The sequence below is a fragment of the Microtus oregoni genome, unplaced genomic scaffold (genome assembly GCF_018167655.1).
Source record: "Microtus oregoni isolate MIOR12 unplaced genomic scaffold, Mior012 000033F_ref0000390, whole genome shotgun sequence".
Classification (NCBI taxonomy): domain Eukaryota; kingdom Metazoa; phylum Chordata; class Mammalia; order Rodentia; family Cricetidae; genus Microtus; species Microtus oregoni.
The window spans coordinates 23,514,991-23,536,224 of record NW_024543092.1 but is presented as its reverse complement, the minus strand read 5'-3'; the positions used below and the strand labels follow the sequence as shown (position 1 = coordinate 23,536,224).

At 38.4% G+C, this 21,234-nt stretch overlaps 1 protein-coding gene across 21 annotated transcripts in view; it reads right to left on the bottom strand.

Moving 5' to 3' along the window:
* Window positions 1-21,234, bottom strand: part of Afdn (afadin, adherens junction formation factor) — a 124,555-nt gene that overhangs the window by 38,673 nt on the left and 64,648 nt on the right. For 13 of the 21 annotated variants that reach the window (XM_041680309.1, XM_041680312.1, XM_041680320.1 and 10 more), the window contains 12 exons: window positions 19,243-19,312; window positions 16,515-16,633; window positions 13,921-13,982; window positions 13,605-13,810; window positions 11,947-11,967; window positions 11,071-11,216; window positions 10,692-10,786; window positions 9,374-9,639; window positions 7,965-8,108; window positions 5,315-5,513; window positions 2,108-2,211; window positions 447-533 (listed from right to left, as the gene is read on the bottom strand). In XM_041680309.1, the coding sequence (XP_041536243.1) occupies window positions 447-533; window positions 2,108-2,211; window positions 5,315-5,513; window positions 7,965-8,108; window positions 9,374-9,639; window positions 10,692-10,786; window positions 11,071-11,216; window positions 11,947-11,967; window positions 13,605-13,810; window positions 13,921-13,982; window positions 16,515-16,633; window positions 19,243-19,312 (1,519 nt within the window). The remainder of the gene's footprint in view (window positions 1-446; window positions 534-2,107; window positions 2,212-5,314; window positions 5,514-7,964; window positions 8,109-9,373; window positions 9,640-10,691; window positions 10,787-11,070; window positions 11,217-11,946; window positions 11,968-13,604; window positions 13,811-13,920; window positions 13,983-16,514; window positions 16,634-19,242; window positions 19,313-21,234) is intronic. The other 8 variants (XM_041680315.1, XM_041680324.1, XM_041680322.1 and 5 more) reach the window with 1 other exon arrangement.

The window sequence follows — 21,234 nt, the reverse complement described above, 5'->3', positions numbered from 1 at the left end:
GAACAGGGAGGGTGCGGGAGCTGCCAGCACTTCAGATGGACGCACAGCTGTGCTTAGCTCCACTCCCACCCTCCAGCAGATTAGACCTAGGGACTAGAATGGTAGTGCTATTAGGTCCCCATGACTGCCACACACTGAAGGCTGAAAAGATCCGATATCTGATATGACAAAGTGACAGGTGCAACGATTTCTCTATTGCCCATGCTCGCTTTTCCCACGGTGCCCAACTAGCCTTGACCATGCCTTTAAACTGCTTCCTCTGAGACTATGCTATCTCAAGGAACCATTCACTACAGCCCCATTCTCAGAGAAGAGCTGATCCTCAGGGAATGCCAGGAGGACAGCAGCTGCCTTCTCCCAGAAGCAGAGCTGACATCACTCTGGTCCATGCCGACTCATGGTCATGGATGGGAGAAGATGCTCTCCAGGGGCTCCCTCAGTCCTACCTTTGCCGCTACAATGCTGAGGCCCATTCCATTCTGTTTTTTTAGGGTCACAGTGATTATTTCAGGTTCCTTCCGCAGAGGCTGGGCCTAAAGATAAGAAAGAATCTCATTTTATCTCATATGGTTAGAAAGCTAGTTAATTTGTTATAAACAACAAAAAAAAGAAAAGGTACAAAAAGTCTACTACCTCGGGTACTTTTCATTTGCTAAACAGTATTACATCATTTGGCTAAAGTTTAAAAGATGAACCTAGCTACAAATGCCATTCAAATGTTAAGAATTAATTTATGAAACAAGATTAAGCTTCCATTTTCTACCACGCTAAAAAATACAACCATAAAAACAAAATCCAATTTTTACCTTTATGATCTTTTAAAATAAACTGTTAGGCTTTTGTTTTGTTTTCCAAAGAAAAAGCTTAAAATTATTTTGTAATTTTCCACTGTCTGGGAAGATAGCAGAAAACAGCTGTAACAGAGATGAAATACTATCTTCATCTCTTGGGAAACTGCACATTTTATTTAAAATGGTGAACATAAAGAACTATAGGATACAACAGCTGTAGTTTCAGTACTCCATCAAGAAACTTACATCCTGAGTTGGGCAACCAGTGCAAAGGAACTGAGCATAGGCGAGCAGAGGAGGCAGCCAGGGCTTGGACAGATTCAAAGACAGTGGCTTTTGTTGTATTTTGATTTTTAAGGAAAGCATTATTTAAGTCACATATTACACTCATGCCAAATTTCACACCAAAGTGTGAACAAGGCTAAAAACAAAATGAACACTGAATACACACTAAGAGGAAATGTGACTATTAAGATGCAACTGCAAAGAGACAGTGGTTAAATGAAAGGCGAGAAACTCAAGACCATGAAGAACAGGAGGGAGAAAACAAAATTATGTGACATTAAAATTTTTGTTTTATATAGATCAGACTGAAATCTATTTCCTGGGTAATCTGAGAATAAATCTGAGAGATGAACAATCAATGAATCCAAAAAGTTAATTGCTTTCGTATAAAATCTGGTCATCAGAAGTTCACACTGTTACTTTGAATTTGACCAAAACAAACAAAGGAAGTGGTCACCTTGTTAGGAGTAAGCCCACATATTTGGTATAATGACAACTATCAATTCAATTTTAGGAGATGGCTCTGATACATGTTTAAATCTAAAGTTTTATATAAACATATATACTATATAAAGTATTCATTTTGAAAGTGTATTTGAAGCAAAATGTAATTTTCCTTAAGATTAAAAAAATTTCTTATTATTTCAAAATTATAAATTATCTGATACACATTTAAGACAAGTAGAAATCAGTAGAAAAGAATGAAATATTTTTTTCACTGAAAAATATTTTATAATAAAACTGTTCAAAGTTATTATACTTACATGTTCCAAAAATATGTATGTAGGCTGCCTTAAGTGTTATCATAAATATTCTTTATTGCTACAGAACCATTTATCTTACTACACAAAACTGTAAATGCATCTGTTTTTACAAATCAAAGTTTTAAAATGTTTGAATCAAATTGGTATTAGAAAATCATTTTGTAATTTTCCATCATAACATTCAATGTACGCAAAGAATAAATTATATATCTCCGAAGTCATTATGAACATTTCATATTTTACTCCATCCCAACCTCAAATACTTGCCAGTTCTGTGTTCTCACGCATAAGGTGACTTTCATAATCTGCACCTTCAAAATATATCGTCCAAGTACCTGGTGAACGTGTATGAGGAATCAACCTGCAAAATCCTAAAAAGAAAATAACTATTATAAGACAGATAAGACATACTTAATCCCACACAATTTTCAACAAGGAAAACAAGACAGATTACTGATTTAAACCATTTTTCTTTTTATGAAAATTGGTGGACTGGTCTGTAAATACAGTCTTACAGAACTATACATCCCACCCGAAAGGAAAACCCTCAATGACATACACATTTGTTTAGCAGAAGAAAGGCATAAGGAACCAGAGAACAACACAGACATGGGCTGCCAACCTGTAACACTACAGACCACTTAACTTGCATACCCTGGGTTGGGCGAGTCCTTTCTCACAACATTTTGTACACATTTCCTCAGCTCGTGTGCATTTAAAGTCTTAAAGAATGGTTCTGTTTTGCTGTTTTCTGAGGCAGGAGCTTTGAACTTACTTTGTAGCCTAGACTAGCCTCAAGCTCATGATCCCCCTGCCTTAGCTTTCTGTTACAGCTGAGCGTAGAGCACTTTTTTGCCTGTTATGTGCAAGGTCCTTAGCTGGATCTCTGATACTCCCACCAAAGTATTTCTGATATCCTTATTCAGGATAGAGAACATATTTAAAATATGAAGACTTTTATTCAAAGCCAACTCATCTTAATTTAGTTAAATTTTATTTTATAGTCCTCAGTTATTTTTGACAAAATAATATTACATAAGCTTTCCATAATTCTTCTTGTCGTGAACACCCAGTGTTGCTCAAGGTCTCACGCATATGTGGACAGCTGCATGTCTGAAGCCTAGCAGTCCAGAGTCTTCCCTGCTTTAGTGTTTTATCAATGGAATATAATTTAGATTGCTGTTATCAGACATGTACTTGTGGAAGAAGGAAGGAGAAATATAAAGAGCATCAGCTAAAATAAAAAATATAATGTAATTTCACTTTAAAAATGTTTCAATGCAGCGCTTTCATTGATATGTAACCAGAATTTGTTTTACTTCCTCATGTTTTAGAGAACTATAACGCTATTAAAAATCTGAAATTTCAATAACTGTAAACAATGTTTTAGATTTTCAAATGCCCAGTTTCCACAATGCTCATGAAAGTGGGTTTGTCACAGCCTGAGGCACTCATCATACCCCGGAATGGGCTGGGCTGGTTTACAGTCTTTCACAGAACTGCACAGCATGGGGGGGGGGAGGAGTGGAGAGTGGGGTGGGTACTGAGAGTGCACAGTAGTACTTTAATCAGTTTACCAAGAGTAGAGTGTAAAGAATCAAGAAACACTGATGTCAAATACTCAGTCCACTTTACACCTTTAAAGGCATCTGTGTGCTAGGCTGAATGAACTATAAACATCCAACATGTATGAAATAATACATGGTTGTCAAAACCAGAATGAAATACCAACTGGCCTCAGATCACTTATCCAAGAGAGCCTAGGGGAAGATATGAAGGAAACTCTTAGTCAAGTTAAGACCTCACAGTTCCCATGCTGGCAAATACCCATGGTGCACAAGACAAAACTGGCACATTATAAATTATGTCCAGTGCAAAGTCGGAGCAGATGAGTCTTCTAGCTTACTTATTTACAAAACAGTAATTAACACGTTTCTGAGTGTCAGCATGAAGCATGCCTAGGTGAGTATGGACAGGACTGAGGAAGCCCAGCCAAACCAAAGCTACAGTAACTCAGCACTGTGAAGACAATATTCATACCACCACTGGGAAGAGAAGACTTACACATGCCCTGGAAGATAAGATACAACCCTCAGACACAGCTTCATGGGGAAGGCATAATGCTCACACCCCTTTACAACAAACTAGCACCCTAGTCCCTGGCTCTGTACAGTCTTGATGGAAAAGCCTCTGGAAGCATCTCTAGACACATGTCTCTCTCATGAGCAGCTAGACAGCCTATCAACAGAAGTAATAGATAAGACTCACTCCTGGGGATAAAGTAGCTATTGACCTGCTCTGCTGAGATGCACACATAGAAACACACCTTTAAGTAGATTTTCAGCGAGTAGTCAAGCCTCTTTACTGTGTTCCCAATGCAGGCTTAAGTTTCTGTTAAAGATGCATGCCTAGAATGTTCACACTATTGCAGCCAGGCTCAATTTCCCTATCTGGATACAGGTCTACCTGTACCATGAATGAGTGTTTTTCAGGCCTAAACACATTCACTCTCCTTCAAATATCACAGTTTTCCTAAATGACCTCACCTTTGCTTCCCCAACCTTGGACTTTGTGTCTGAGCACAGCAGACATGCTAGGAGAACTAAAGCACAAACTGCTGTGCCAACAACACAGAGTTCATGCAAAGAGGTAGTCTTTCAATGTAATGATTTTTTTTTTTCATCACTATACTTCTGAAGATCTAAAACATATTTTTTTGTGGTGAAACAGTCACTGAAATTTAAAAAAAAAATCACACACTACATTTATCTATGGCCACAGTCCCTTCACTAGTCTTACTATTTGTCATTTAATTGAACCCCTAATCTTTGGGTCTACGTTCTTACTCATCTGTTATTCTCTACATCATAAAAAATGTAGCAGAGTAGATTAAAATTTGTCTTCCCTCAAAGCCCACTTAAAAGAAAAAGTTTTTTCTAAGTGTCATATACCAGCAAAACTGTGTATTAAATGTCACAGAGGCAGTCAGGCAAAAACCAGAGACAGCTACACGTCTGCCTGAGGTGGTAGCCCTAGAAGCTGTGACAGGACACTGGGCACTCAGAGCCTCCCTCAACAGGCAACCTGTCCAGTGTCACACCTCTTAGCCCACTTTGTGAGGAAGGAACGGAAAGGAAGAAAGGGTGACCAGCCAGTGACAGTTTGGATGGCGGGCAGTGAGCTAGGATCTCTCAGAACGCTGGGAGCCTGTGCTGCCAGGAGAAAGGTATAATCAAAGGTCCCTTGTTATGGCACCGTGTGGGAAGAGAGCAGGTGCTCAATCAAGGAACACAACACACCCACACGGGTGGTGTCTGGGCATGTGAGATCTTTCATCTCAGTGAAACTCTCTTGAGTCATAGGAACACAGTTTCCTTAGGCACAGTTCCATAGGCCTGTCATTCAGAGAGCCAGTGCAAAGCTCCCTCGAACCCAGCTGTGTGCACCAACTGAGGTATGACAAGTGGTATTTACCTCTCTGGCACAGAGGGTCTAAAAATTCTTGTAAACCATTTGGAATGTTTCTGACAACATCACAGGAATATCCATCTTCTGGCAAAAGAAAAGGTAGCTGTAGGTCAGGGTCCTCCTCCAACTGAACATCTCTGCCATCACTGCGGGCAAGCTCATCAGCTGTGTTCTCAGCAACAGCCACAACACTTTCTATGAGATCCTGCAGAAAACAGATACTGACTCATCAAGAGATTCTGACCAATGGGAAGTACTCTGCTGTGTCACAGACATGACCTCGGGGAGAGCACACTCAACAGGATACAGAAAGTTGGCTTCACAAGGTAGTCACACACCCAACACACAATACTTAAAGACAGAACAAGAGGCTGATTAACTCGCAACTACATATGGCTTTAAAACACTGTTTTACCACAAGATATTCTCGCTGGGCAGTGGTGGCGCACAACTTTAATTCCAGCACTCAGGAGGCAGAGGCAGGCAAGTCTCTGAGTTCAAAGCCAGCCTGGTCTACAAAATGAGTTCCAGGACAGGACAGCCAGGGCTACACTACACAGAGAAACCATCTCAAAACAAAACAACAACCCCCCCCCCAAAAGCAAAAGATGTTCTTCTCTAGTCCAAAGAAGTTGATTTATTTGCACATATTAAGTTCTAAACAATTATTTTTATAGAACATGAAATTCCATACAGTAAACTTTATGAAATAACTATTAAAAAACAATAACAAAAAATATCTATGATTAGAAGTCTATTAATAGAAGAGCTGCAGAATTGGAAGGTCTATGGATAATTTATATTACCAAATACAGTACTGAAACACACATATACACACACATCTGGGGGTGGAGAATAGTGAGAAAGAAAACAAACACATGAAGCTCAAATGTCTTAATTAAAATGAAGATCCCAGCTCATTTCCCCCACAACTTCAGTACTAGGAGCAAAGCAGCCCTGGGCTCTACCACCATCTTCCTTTTCCATATAGGGAACAACTACCCAGGCTTATAATGTCACAGAGTTTTGTCTGTTCTTGAAATTAACTAGCTGGAAGCCACTGCATATATTTTGCATACACATACAGTTTCTTTTGCAACAACTGCATCATAATATTCATGTACATTGTGGAGGCAACCACAATTCCTTCTTCATTGTAGAAACATTCCTCACATCACTGTAACATGGTTTTCTGTACTGTATTGCTAAGTGGGTTATTTTCATCTGCTGGCTATTTTGTACCTGCCTTTTATTGTTACAACTCAATAATGAACTTCACTTGTCCATCATAATCTAGACACAGTTGGCTCAGATGTAGATGGTATGGCTTGGATCTGAAGCATACTTAAAGGTTTATGGATTGGGGGCTTGCTACCCATATTAAAGAAGTGAGGCTTTGGAGAAATGATTAGGTCAAAAGGACTCTTGTCTTTTTTAATGGATTAATAGTTGGCAAATTCAAAATTTGAATGGATTATCATGAAGTGGTGGAACCAGGAAAAATTAGGTCTAACTGGAAAAAGGTTGTTGGGGGTGGGGTGGGTGTGAGGATTGATCTTTAATGGACCCCTTCCTGTATTTGAATTTTTTTTTTTAAACTGAAGAGTCCATATATACTTACCCTGTATATACAAAGAAAGAACAGGTAAAAAAAAAAAATGATTCTACCCAAGCCTGGCTTGGTAAATATTTAAACAGGGTTACCCATTAAAATCAGCATGGACAACTTATAGGTAGGTATACCAACCACCAGAAATTGTTACTTGTTCATACAGTCTTCAGGTGGACAAGGAATCCTGTGAGTCCTCCCCCTATTCCACTACATGATGTTAGTGGGCTCAATCCTGTGTCTTAAGGGTCTAGTGTGGGTTATCAGCTCCTCTAATTTTAAGATGGCAACACCATGTTATAACCAAAGGACAGAGCTCCACGAGTTCTGTTTCCTGGCTGCAGGGAGTAAGCAGCTCTCATTCACAGCATCTTCTCCTCATGTCCTCTCTCTTACTATAGTCCATAATCAGGGAACAAGTTGATCACGGACTGAAACTCAGAAACCCTGAGGCCAAATCTTTTCTTTCAACTATTTCTCCCAGGTATTAACTTAAGAGGGTAGCATCTGTGGCACAATCAATAAGGATTGGTATTATGGATGGGTTTCTTATCCTAAAGTCCTTATTACAGTATGAGACCAGTATACATAAAATCCCAGGCTCTCTTCTGGGTGAGACTGGTTGTTATCAATCAGACACTGATGTATGAAATCTGGAAGACTGCTAGGGTAGTGAAGACTTATGCTGTTGCTGATGGCAGGAATGTACATACGGTATATGAAAAGAATCCTTAAAGCTTTAAGAGCAGATCTGGCTCTCCAGAACTTAAGCACAGTGCTTTAAACTTCCTTTCCTCTAGTCCTCCCAAAAATTTCCTAAGAAGCAATGTCCCAAATTAAATAATTTCTTTCTTAAAATGCTTATATAATCTATATTCTTTGCATTGAACAGCTAAGACTTCAGAGTAAAATGATCTCCTATGATAATTTTAGGTAAGCTCACTACTGACACATCACTGAGAAAGCTTTCCTTTTCTTCCCCCTTCATCCTAACCTTCCTGTGCAGACATGCCCACACTACATGGTATCATGGTAATAGTCACTTACCGTAGGGATAACAGGCTCATCAGGTGCACAGTGGTAATTCTGTAATAAGGCTTGAAGTTGCAGAGAATTTAACTTAAAGCATGTGCTGTTTATATTTGGAATGTCATCAGGCACATACTTATCCATGGTAAGCAAAGTAGTAGCCTATTTAAAAGAATAAATATTATAAAGTATGATACTAAAAATATTTTTTCAGTAAGGCTGAGAGAGTAGGTTAGTGGAAGAGCTCATACTCAGCATCATATGTGAGGTCCTGAGTTCAAATTCCCAGTAACACCAAACAGAAAACCCTTTCTAACAGTCGTTAAGCTAATAACTTGTTAATTTGGTTTTGAAATGCAGAATGCTTATAAAGAGGCATTAACATTTAGCAACACATATTAAACTACAAGCATACTTTTGAAGGTTCTTCAAAATAGCCTCTTGGATTTACTTTAGTTTTTATGTTTAACATAATTTGATCCAAGTATAATGGTTACAATGCACTTATAAAGAAAGGTCTCTTTGAAAGTCTGAATATTTATACAGTAAATCAGATGATCAATTATAGGAATAAGAGAATCTTGCTAATACAAATTTTGACAAAAGTTGAGAGCTAACTAGTTCCTCAGGATAATGAATACCTTTAGAGGAGATGAAGGCATAAAAAACAAAAGCTAATATATTAGAAAAGATTCTAAATGTTGTATGTTTTGAGGTTGCACATACTTATTCCCTTAGTTATAAAAAGCAGTTCCTAGACTTTGGAATCTAAAGCTTTCTCTGAGAGCTGTTAAGATAGCAGAATATGACTTGCTAACTAATTACCATCTATACTTCCGTATAAGGCTTTCTAAAGTATATCTTGCTGATCTCAACAAAAACACTTCAATGAAATTGCTATCCTACTGTTTATACACCTTGTTATAGGGTGAATAATGACCCTTGAAATTGTGATGTTGGAGGCCCGAGCATTACAGAAAAGGGACCTTGTTTATATACCACTGGTTACAAAAGGAGGGCCGTGCTACTGGTGCCCTTGTACAAGCCGGACACTTGGACAGACATGTACCCAAGAATGCCACATAAAGACTATGGCAAAACTGTCCCACAAATGCCTACGCTGGGCAAGCCAACAGAGGGTGGTAGAACAGATCTGTAACAGTTCCTCAAAAGGTACTCACATGGGTTCCGAGCTCTAGTTTCCGGAAGTGGGAGGTAATAAACGCCTGCTAAGACATTTAGTTTTAGCTGCTTTGTTACAGCAGCCAAGATTTTGCCACATCACTGCCTGACTATACGTGACAAGAAAAAGACTGAGGCTTTAATGAACCCAAGTTCTTGTCTATTATAAAATCTGAAATCCACCACAAATACATTAACAGGGAAGAGGGAGAAGCACAGAGAATGGAGTACAACCGTGTACACACCTGCACAATCCTGCTCAAGTGACAATCAGCTGCCAGCTCTAGTCCCTGCTTCTCTGCCCAGGCTTCAATATGCCCCAGCTGCTGGCGGATAATTGCTCCCCAGTAGTGAGAACACAGGCCTGAATCTGGGTCAGTCACCAATCTGTTGAACAGCCACATATTGATAAAATGGAAGAGCTGGGAGAATAGCTGGATGGTCAAGGCAGCATTGACCCTGCAGCGCCTCAGCAAGGACATGGCTCCGGTGAGTGTATGCAGCACGTCATCTGTTCAGGATACGAAAGAAAAGTCCAGAGACCAGATATCATTGCAGACCTTCTGAGTCATACCAACTTTAGACATAAGTAGTTGAAGCAATTAACTGATAAGTGTCAAATTCAAACAAAAAAAGCAGGGATGTAGTCTTAAATACATACAGTTACTAACTAACCACAATTCAAATATGAATTCACCTAGAAGACTTTTTAAGTATTACCAACATAGCAAACTTATTCATAAATTAACTTAGAAGTTATTAAAAAGACTTCCAAATCCAATAAGACATTGAAGAAACCACCCTGGGGCTGGAAAGATGGCTACAGGGTTAGGAACACTTGCCGATCTTCTGGGAGACCCAAGTTCCTTTCCCAGTTGCAGGTACTCTAGGGCTCTAATGCCCTCTTCTGGCCTCCTTGGGTACTGGCACCCACAGCATACACTCATACAAACATATTAACATAAATAAATCTTGCAAAAACCCACACCCTTATATATATTTTCAATATATAACAATATATTCAACATTAAGGTAAATCTGAGGCTGAAGAGGTGGCTCAGAAGTTAAGAGTACTAGTTGCACTTGCAGAAGAGCCAGGTTCAGTTCCCAGACATCTGTAACTCTAGTTCCAGGGAATTCCATGACCTCGTCTGGCCTCTGTGGGCACTAGACACAAACATACATGAGGTCAAAACTCATATACATAAAAAATTTAAAAATTAAAACATAGTCCTTAGCAGAATGGCACAGAAGAAGTTTGCTGGGCCTATAACCAGACAAAGGTCAGTGGCATCAAAAAATAAAACTAGAAACTGGAGAGGTGGCTCAGTAAATTCCCTCGATTCCCAGCATCCACAGGATGGCTCACAACAGCCTGTAATTCAGTCCAAGAAACCTGGTACCTTCTCTGGATTCTGTAGCTCTTATATGGTACAAATAATCAAGCGAAAAACACATATACTTAAAGATTTTTTTAAAAAATCTTAAAAACTAAACAAAACAAAACAAAAGATACCAAGTTAAATTAAGTTAAATGGTGGAGGAAGGCACACAGACCCTAACCTATTTTTGGTCTTTGCAGACTGTTCTCCTCGGGATCATCCAGAAAGGCTGGCATGTAGTTATTAAGCTCTGACTGAAGACAGTGAACCAAGTACCTGAAAATACATAATTTTAATAACCTTAGCAAGTTTGCACAGATAGTGTTAAGACCTTTTATTGAGACAATCCTTATTCTCTAAGAATATTTTCTACTAAAAATAACAAAAACTACACTCTGGGACACTAGAATGGAGTCCCAGAGTGCCGTGCTCTAAGTCAGCACATTTCCCCAAGCTTCTTGGTAAGCATTTTCGATTAGTTAAATGAAAACCTTTAGTATTAGTTTTGAAAACAGAACAGGAAGCATATAAGTTAACTCTTTCCAGAATGTGTTTCTTACTTAAATGCCATCTGAACCAAGTGTGCCAAAACATCCTGGGCATCTAGTGTGATCCGACTAAGGTCTCGGTCCTGCTTGATGAAGTTGAGAAGTTCAGATGCATTTGCCATCCAGAAAGCAAGTGCCCCGGCAATGTTCTTTTGTTTCTGTGGACAGAAAACATTTCCATTAACAATGTCAGACATTAGAAAAATTAGAAATAAATAGGAATGCTCCTGAAAAGCTCAAGATAGACCAGTACCTTCCCATCTTCACCAGGTATTTACCACAGATACCAGATACTTGCAAAGAAATTTAGGTCATGCAGAGCAATGGAAGTAAATGACCACTGCAGCATCTCGGGATGCATGGACACAGACATACTGGTCCAATTAGACGTAATTTGCAGAATCAGTCAAGAATGGAGATATCATGTATTACCAAATCAAATTGAAGATTATGCATTATCTGGTAATCTGTGTATCATACACACATGTATCCATGGTTACCCACAGCCACCCTGATACTTGTAGTCACTGGCTTGGACACCATGCAACTCAGTATCAAGTACTGATCTATCACGTCCTCTCCCGACCACATTTGCAGGCCAGGCAACCTTAGATGAGATCCAAAGAATAGGAACCAAGGATAAATAATAGAGAAGAAACAGAACTTTTGTCATTTCATATCCACACTGAAGTGCATTAAGCAGAAATTATGAAATGCTGATAAAGTTGCACAGTCAAAAAGGATTTTAGTACTGCATGTTTCAGTTGCTGAATGAGGGTTATGAACTGCTCAGTCCAGGTTTTGTAGGATCATATTTGTAATGGAAGCAGCATGAGAAACTCAGCTAAGCCAACACAGCCAGGATCAGCTCCCAGCAGCATTTCCTACCTGATCAACCTGGTCTACTTCCTGGAGAAAAACAGACGAGGGGAAATCAAGCAGAACGAGAGAAAGAAACTTGTAAACAATCATGATAGTTTAAAAAAATTAAAACACTAACATGAAGGTACGACATGAGGTACGACACTTAGTTATTCCCAAGTTATTTGACATAAAGGGTTGGTTTCATGTTCTTAACATTCGTACAACTGAGTTTTATAGATGATAAAGATGATGTCATAATAAAACACAAATGAACATACTGATTTATTTGGAAGACATACAAAGGAAGGACTTCCAAACACTTTTTTAAAATGATACTGTGGACTTACTACTTAAAGGTAAAGGAGTCCATTCCCCTGAATTAATTATGAGAATGAGAATGAAAAGACCAAGAAAAACAATCAAAATAAAAGCAGAAAATCTTACAAGTACACAAAGAATTCATATTACAGCTACACTAAAGGGAATAAATTCTAAAAATAGAATTTAAATTACTTCTTGAAATTATTTGCTGTCGTAATGTTTCCACCAACAGAGTGTTTTTCAATGAACCTATTCTGATGTTTGAAAGCCTTTCCTAGACAGCAAAGTCCTCACTAGCAGACAACAGCAAGGACAAGGTCTCAAAAGGAGGTTTGGTGGTTGAAGTACCACAGTCCACACATGGCAGGAGACAGACAATGACTATGAATGATAACTTAAAAGGACATTTGTTTGTTTATATATAAAGTGATGATACCAGAATAACAAAATATCCAGATAAAGTGACTTCCTTTTTATCTATTCTTTAGCTTGGACAAGTCTATCAAACTCCTACTGTTGCTAGCCACTCATATGTAAAAGAAACATTTGTGGAAAACTGTTGGCTTTTTAATAAAAACAACTCTGAGAGTATTAAAAGACCATCTCAGTTTCCCACAAATTATACTGCCAGGATTTTTTTTTTTTTAGATCATCGAACCATTTAACCAAAGTATTTAACATTGCATTATTACTTTCTTAGCTGAGTAAAGGCACTGGTTAAGTTTGAAAAAGTTTCAAGTCTATAAACTTACTTATAATAGCATTTACAATTAAATCCTCAAACCACCTAAATATAAAAAAACGGCTGTGCCAATTTTATCCACTATGGATTGTGAGTAGCAGGGCTGTGAAAGAAGTCCGTCCCCAGTGAAGTTCACCCTCAAACCCGGCAGCCCTACATCTAGAGGTCACAACTACACACTCCCAACACTACAGCAAGCTCGTGAGAGAGAAGCAAGTGCCTGAAACAGACACCATCGCCTGTGGAAGGGAGGACAGCTACCCTCTTGGCACTGGAGACATTCTCAAGGTAGAGCTGCACACATACACTGTGTGGATTCACTTCAGTAATTTAGAGAAAACTCAAAGAAAACTGACCATCACCTCAGCACTTTCTCAGAGACTAATTTTAAGATGATTGTGCTGCAACATATAATTTATCTTCATTTATTCTAAAATTTCCAGAAAAGTTTTAAGAAGTTTTTATTTACTTTTGACTTTAAAAGCTATGCATTTTATTTTATTTTATTAAAAAGACTCCTAGGCTATAGAGGCAAACTTGCATTCAGAACTTTAGAAATATCACAGAAACTAACAAGACGGCTACCATTTCCCAGCAGGCTTGCTGGGCGGACACTCACCTGGATGACCCCTTCCATCATGCTCACCATCTTGTTGACAACAGCGATGGCCTTATGTGTGCGCTCGGCAGGGCTGATGTCGGGCCTGTGCTGGCTGGACAATACATACCGGCATGCCATGTACAGCACATATGTTGGCGACAACTTAAAGTGAACTGTAGAGCTATTGGTATAGTTTATAATGGCGGACAAAAAAGAATCTTCCGCTGTAAAAAGATTTTAGAAAAGAAGAAAAATGAACAGAAAGTCTGAATGTCATCTGGAGAAAAGTGGAACAAGAACTCATTCACTAGTAGCAGGATCTAAAAGGACTCACAGCTTTCCCTGAATTCAATGCTGGCAGGCAGGATCAGCTCAGGCCCAACCACATCCTGGGTTCTAAAAGAAAAACTGACATCACTTAAATTGCCTTAAAGTAAGGTCAACCACTTGTTTCCACGTGGAGTTCTGAAGTGCTACCCCATAGGCAGCAGCTAGAGAGCCTCTTCGGTTCCCCCAGCCACACATTCAGAAGACTGGACAGAAGGCAGGTAAGACCCACGTGTCTGGATTATTAATGAGCACTGCATGTTGAAGACAAGGATCTAAGCCACCCAGCTCAGGTAACAGTGAGAAGATACAGGTTTCTAGTATTTGCAGACCAGCTAACTGAAATATTCTCTTCCATTGGAAACAGCTCCCTTCTCCGCATTCTCTCACAGCATGGAAAGATGAACAAAAATAAAAGAATACCAAGGGACTGGAGAAATTACTTAACAGTTAAAAAAAAATGCTGAGAATCAAGTTTGAATCCCAGCACCTTATAACACACATATATATGTACACGCACGCACGCACACACACACTCTAAACAGAACACAATGTAAGTTAACACAAACTATTATCATTTTAAAATTCTTTCCATTAAATTATATTATTTAATGTTTATTCCAGTCTGTAATTTAACAATTTGAGTTTACCTTAAGAATTTGGGAAAATAATCATTTAAAAGCATGATTATTTCAATATAGATCTTTTATACTAAAAGTGTACTTTTTTTGTTTTGTTTTTTTTAGACATGGTCTCACCATAAAGCCCTGGCCGGCATGGAATCCACTATGTAGATCAGGCTGGCCTCAAACTCATAAACTCACATAGACCTGCTTGCCTCCACAATTAACAATGTATAACCACCTTGCCTTGCAGGCAGTTTCAAATTTTTAAAAGAATTAGTTTGCATAAACTATATGTTATTCATTTCATTGTTTTAATAAACTTATTAAAGGGTTTATATTAGCTGGAAAAGGGAAAAAATGTTGGTAAGTATTTAAAAAAAAGTCACTCCCATAACTCAAAAGGATGGTTGCACTTGCTTAAAATTCTAATTTTAAATCTATTTGTTAAAATGACTAAGACTTTACACTAAGCCAGTTAAGCACTACTAATTTCAGCATTATCAATGTGAAAAGTGAATAAGAAATTAGAAGAAAGCTTTTCTGTTTCCATCCTGTCTTAATATCAACAAACAACATCCCTAGAGTAAATAATAAAACTTTTAGTACTAGCCTTGCCTTGCATGAAATTATCAAAATGTTTTTATTAGAAATAATCTTAATTAGCCTTCACATGGCTAAACATATTTACTTATTTACATGGTTTGTCTCTCCTCTTCCCACCTAAGTGAATAGTCACATTTCTCCATCACATATAGCCACATGACTGTGGTCATTATAATACCAACTCATGCCAAATGTGGTAGCACACCTTGAATCCCAACCCTTGGGAGGTAGAGACAGATATGTCTGACACACATACTGAGATCCAAGGCCACCGAGGACTATAACACCAGGACAAGCAAATCAAGAAGAGGACCAACACTGATTCAACCCTTCACCATGGCAGACACCATAATCTATTACTCTATATCCTAAAACAAGTGTAAACACAGAGAGAGAACTACCTTTTATGACACCTAATAATCACACTGCCCCTCCCAAAAAATCTTACATGAATAGTCAAAAACCCCAGAAGAAAAGTATTATATTTGCTGATAAGTACATATTTCATTATTGGACTGAATTTATTAATAATCCTGTGATACACAGAGCCCACTGCTGGAGGATGGCAAAGTAACAAGACATTTTATGGCCTACGACTGAATTGACTGTTGACTCTAACTCTGCTTCTGCTAACCATCTGTTCTGGATCTCTGACAAGAACAGAAAGAACACCTTCTTCAAAACCCTGTAACAGGTCAATAGTATTCTCAGCTCCCTGCCAACAACATACAGACTTCATACCATGTTTCCTTCTCCCCATCTGTGGCTTCTATGGCTCTAAGTCCTACGGTGTCACGTAACAGTGATCACGTGGGACACAGTCTGCTACATACTTAAGAGAATCCTGATTTATGAAGAAGGTAACATATTAAAAAGCATAAAAGAAAATAGAAAGCAGAGAAGCTCCATGCTATGAAAAATGAGGCAACAATGTAAAGGAAAGTAACTCACTCTCTACCTCAGCAGGGAGACAGACCACATCAGAGTCTGGGACACAGAAATGTATCTCCAAAATTATTTTTGTCTTTATATATTTTTAATTTCTTCTAGAGATGGATACAATAATTTTCTTTATAAAAATGATCACATACTAAAATGTTACGAAAACTCCTTTCTCTATATGCTATAGAGCAGCCAATTTAAAGAGAAAGTGAAACTCAATGTACCTGTATCAGCAAGGCTACTCTGTGGAAAGGAAGAAATGCAATTACTAAACATTCATTTTATTCTTCTTCAATTCAGTAATATAAAAATACTCATAAAAGCCTAGCAAACTTTCTAAAGCGGCTGGCTAAATCTATAAATCCGGCAATCTTTACCCCAAAAGCCTTCTAGGGGTGCTCACTTCTCTCACACAGTCACAGTGAGTTACCTGCTTTCTCTTCGGCGATAATCCTGCTCCTGGTCCAATCGGATCATTGGTTTCACCATCCCTCGCTCAGCGGTGCTGGAGGCAGAGGACATCCTGTCACTGTCCAGTCTAGTCGAGCTCTGTCGCAAAGGAAGCCACAGGGTTTTAGAATACCTCACACACCAGCCAGGCAAGCTTCACACTTGGCGCTGCAGGCAGGGAAAGTGAGGACACAGAACAGATAGTTCAGAAACACGGAGGACACTGGGCCAAAGGCTCACAGCAGTGAATAAAAGAACATGAAAAACGACCTTTTTTTTTTTTTTCAAATAGCAAGGAATAGACTTTAGCAACAAAATACAAAGACAAAATGATTTTGAAAGAAAAGTCATTTTACTTCCCCAAGTTACATTCACAAAAATAAAACTGACCAGCAGATGGCACTATTTTTAGGCTTTAAGACTTAAAAAAAAAAAAAAAACCAAAAACTTATAAATGACCAGTAATGGCAACGGAAAAATAAATTAGGATATGTTTATATGCTTGTATACTAAAGAATTATTTTTAAGTGACTTAAGAAAAAATGCTCACAATTAACAGTACAGAAAGGTATGCAGACAGACAAAAGTCTAATAGTTCAGTTGAAACACATAAATGAACACAAAGAAACCGGCACACCTGCCTTCCTATGACCTAAGTACTCTGGAAAGGGTCTGCAATGTTAGCAAGAGTCACCTATATACTCTGGGCAATGGACTTTCATTTTCCCTCTATGTTGAATATACATTCTTACAAGAGAATGTCTGCTTGGCCTCTCAAGTATTTATTCACTTGTGTGTGCCAAGGTTCTGTTGCTGAATGGCACTAATCAAAGCATTAGAGGTACAACAATAATTCATGAAACAGGATCCCTGTGTCCAGAGTTCACAGGTCACATAATCAGTTAGCAAGCAGAGATACCAGGTAGTAAAAATAGTTACACAAAAGTCTTACATGTAGTAGTATGACTGGACGCTGCTCAAGAATGACCTCATCAGGAGGATGGGCTAAGACAAGAAAGGACCATGTAAAAACAAAGAATAAGAGACTCAGATGAGAGAAGAGGGCACACATAAGAACAGAGTATGAAGGGGGAGGGGAAGATACTTCTCATAATACCCATGGAAGGAGAGAAATCATAGTATCAGGAGTTGTAAAGACAGGGTGAAGGCTGTGTGGGTTGGAAAGGTACCAGACTGACAGCAGGGCTCCAACAGAACCAAATGCATGTCTCTAAAATTCAAGAGCAATGACAGCCAGCAAGGACTGGCCAGGAATACTGAGAGGAACTGCTGCTCACAAAACTGCACTGTCCTTTACGTGAGTACTGAGCACTAATAAGTAAGTTACACAGAGGCATGTGGATGCATCACGGAGAAACAGGATATGACAGCCCTCGTACAGGAGTTGTGCAAAGGAAAGAAAGCAAAGGCAACTTGAGACAGACTTCAGCTGCGCAAAGCCATGGTTGGTGATATAACTTACTAAAATGAAAAAAAAATGAGAAATAAGTTTAAGAAAAAACAAAAGATATGCTTAATAAGCTATGTTAAATTTGAAATACCTATCAGATACATAATAGAAAGCCAACCAACCAATCTCTGAAGATTTCAGTTTGGGGAGACTAGGGTCAAGGGCACACTTAGGGGATAGTGACCATCAAATGGTGTAATCCTAGGCAACATGGCAAGGTCACCAAGGGAACATGATACATAGAAGAGGCAGGGCCCTGGATCTGACAGCTTAGTTAACTATCAGAAGCTAATAACAGAGAAAGAACCACCAAGCCATGACCCAGGGATAAAGACACAGCAACCCTGGAAGCAGAAGAGTACATATCAAAGAGTGGTTATAAGTAGACACTATTTTAACAAGAACACAGAAAACACAGCAGAGGGCAGGAGCCTGGTATAAGCAACAAACCTTAGAATATATGAACAGTCACCTCAGACGATTCTTTCAAGAAATTATGCAAAGAACTGTGTAGTAGCACAATGGGGACAGAGACTGGAGGAAATCAGCAAACTGAATTAGTAGAACCTATGTCATATTTTGATATGTATGACAATGTTCCCGGCTTAGTTGAATCATGGTCTCCAATATACCACATCTCAAGAAGACCTCTTCCCCTTAAATCTGGCTCTGACTTGCTTCAACCAATAAAAGTCAGAAAAAATGACTGCAGTCACATGAGGGACCAGTAGCAAGACCAGTAAACCAGCTGCCCTAGTAAACTCAAACCAGTTCGTACAATTATCAATAAATGAAAAGGCTGCTGTTTCAACTCACCAAGTTTTACAGTGACTTTAATCCAGGAATAGATCACCAAGAGGAAGAGAGAAATGACTTGTATATGGAGGAATGAAGAGCGACTTACAGAGTGAGTAACCAATGGAGATCCAGTATCGTATCAAGGGTAGTAAAGGAAGGAGCAAGAGCACATTATCCTCGGCATAATCTGGCCCAAGAGGTTAGTTACACACGGCAGCAGCATAGGCACCACACTTACCCCACTGGAAAGAGAAGGCACTGTATTCTGACATCAGGAAAAGGGGACAGCTAGCTACCTTTCATTTATGTACCACTGAGTGAGCAGATACAGCAGAGAAGCTACTGTGAAGTCAAGTCTTTACAAAGGAGCTTCTGTTCTTGGGTATCCTATAACATCCAACCCTCAAGAAGATCAGGTCACGAATCCATAATCACCTACCCTGCTTGCTGGCAATGCTGTCCCACTGTGAATATCTCCTCCCAAATCAAAGGTTGTCTCCTGAACAGCTCTATTGAATGAAAAAAAAATATATAAAAATTAAATTTCAACCAACAAGGTAATACTTTTAACACAGCAAGAGAGATAAGTATTCCAATGTTCAAAGACCATTAATAAACTTATTTTGGAATATAGACTTTAAAACAAAGTGACAGTAAATATGCGATCTTTCCTTACTAGGAAGTATACCAAACACTCCCAGAGTAAGTACTGTTTTTAAAACCACATGTTAATAACAAAAAACTGGGGCTGGAGAGATAGCTCTATGGTTAAGAGTACTTGCTCCTCTTGCAGAGAGCCTGAGATCAATTACCAGCAACCAAATAGCTCACAACCATCTGCAACTCCAATTTTAGGGGATCTAACACTCTCTTCTGGCTTCTCCGGGCACCAGGTACAGACATACATGGAGGCAAAACACTTATACACATAAAGAAAATAATAAAAACCTTAAAATAATACAAAATAATCGTATTTTCAATAGGAACCAAGCTGAGGCAAGAAAAACTATATATACAGTTTTTCTTAAACTATATATATATATATACACACACACACACACATACATATATATTTCTTAAACTAAATATATATAATGTTTTTTTCAAGATAGGGTTTCTCTATAGTTTTGGAGACTGTCCTGGAACTATCTCTTTATATATAAAAAGTAGTAAATACAATACACTGGTCCCAATCTAAGAGGAAAAGGAGACTAAAGGTGTCTGTAGAATAAGGCAATGGCTACTTATGGATTGTCCTAACATCTGAGAACTACATGGTTTAATTTCAAAGCTTGATTAATAGACTAAAACAAGCAAGCAAAGCTGAAATTCAAACAATCTATTAGAAATTCCTCTATATAATTCTCTAAGAAAATAAAATATCTTGCAACATAAAGCAATACCATGCTCTGAATAGTAACTTCTAAGAAGTTTTTTTTACTAAAGGCCAAAATAATCATTAGCTTTCTGTATGTAACTGTCTTCAAGACATCAGTTTGGGTATTTCAGAGACGTGTGATGATACACTGGTTTGTGAATTATTTACATACTATAGTCTTGATGCACTAAGCACTTGCATGTCATTATTGTATTCTGAGTACTGAGGAAGGTATGATTCTTACAGCTAAACGTCATAATATGATGGTGTCTAAATCAGTACAAAGTCACCTTGGACTTGGGCTACATTTCTGCACACATGTATTATGTATACCCAAGTACATAAATTAAAAACAAAACAACAACAAAAACCCTGCAACTCAAGGTGAGAAACTAGAAACCCTTCATACACACCACATGAAACTTCAAGCATCTTTTTGCCTAAACGAGCACATGCCAATATGTGCTCACACTGGAGAAAAAAAATGTTAACTCTGAGCCATAGCATCTGGTCCAAAGTGTCAGATCTGTGACAGTAACCAATGGAGGTTAAGTGGGCGGGTCTCCGTGAGTTTGAGGCCAGTTCCAGGCCAGTTAGGGTTACATGAAAAACAAAGGGGCAGTAGTAGAGCCCACCAACACACCAGTTTATAGGGTGATTTATGTTTATATTCTTATGTTTACACTGTTGTAGACTTAGAAGTTTTTTGTAAATAATGTAAGAGTTATGGTGGCTACTTCTCTAAATCAATACTTTGTTAACCTATAAAATGGGTAACAAAGCAGCTTAACAGTATATGTTCCCAAACTTATAACCAAAAGAAAAGTTACTCTTCACCAAAATAATAATAATAATAATAAAAGGTTTAACATACTACATTGCAAGACCTCATGAAAACACTAGGTGGGGCTAAAATGTTCTGAATTCTTAAACAGATCCCCCTTGTGTTACTAGGGCTGTTTTAAATACTACTGGTTACATATGGTGATGACCCAAAGAACAGATCAGCTTTAAAAGTAAGAATCTTTAAAACCAGTCAAAACTTCCAATTTC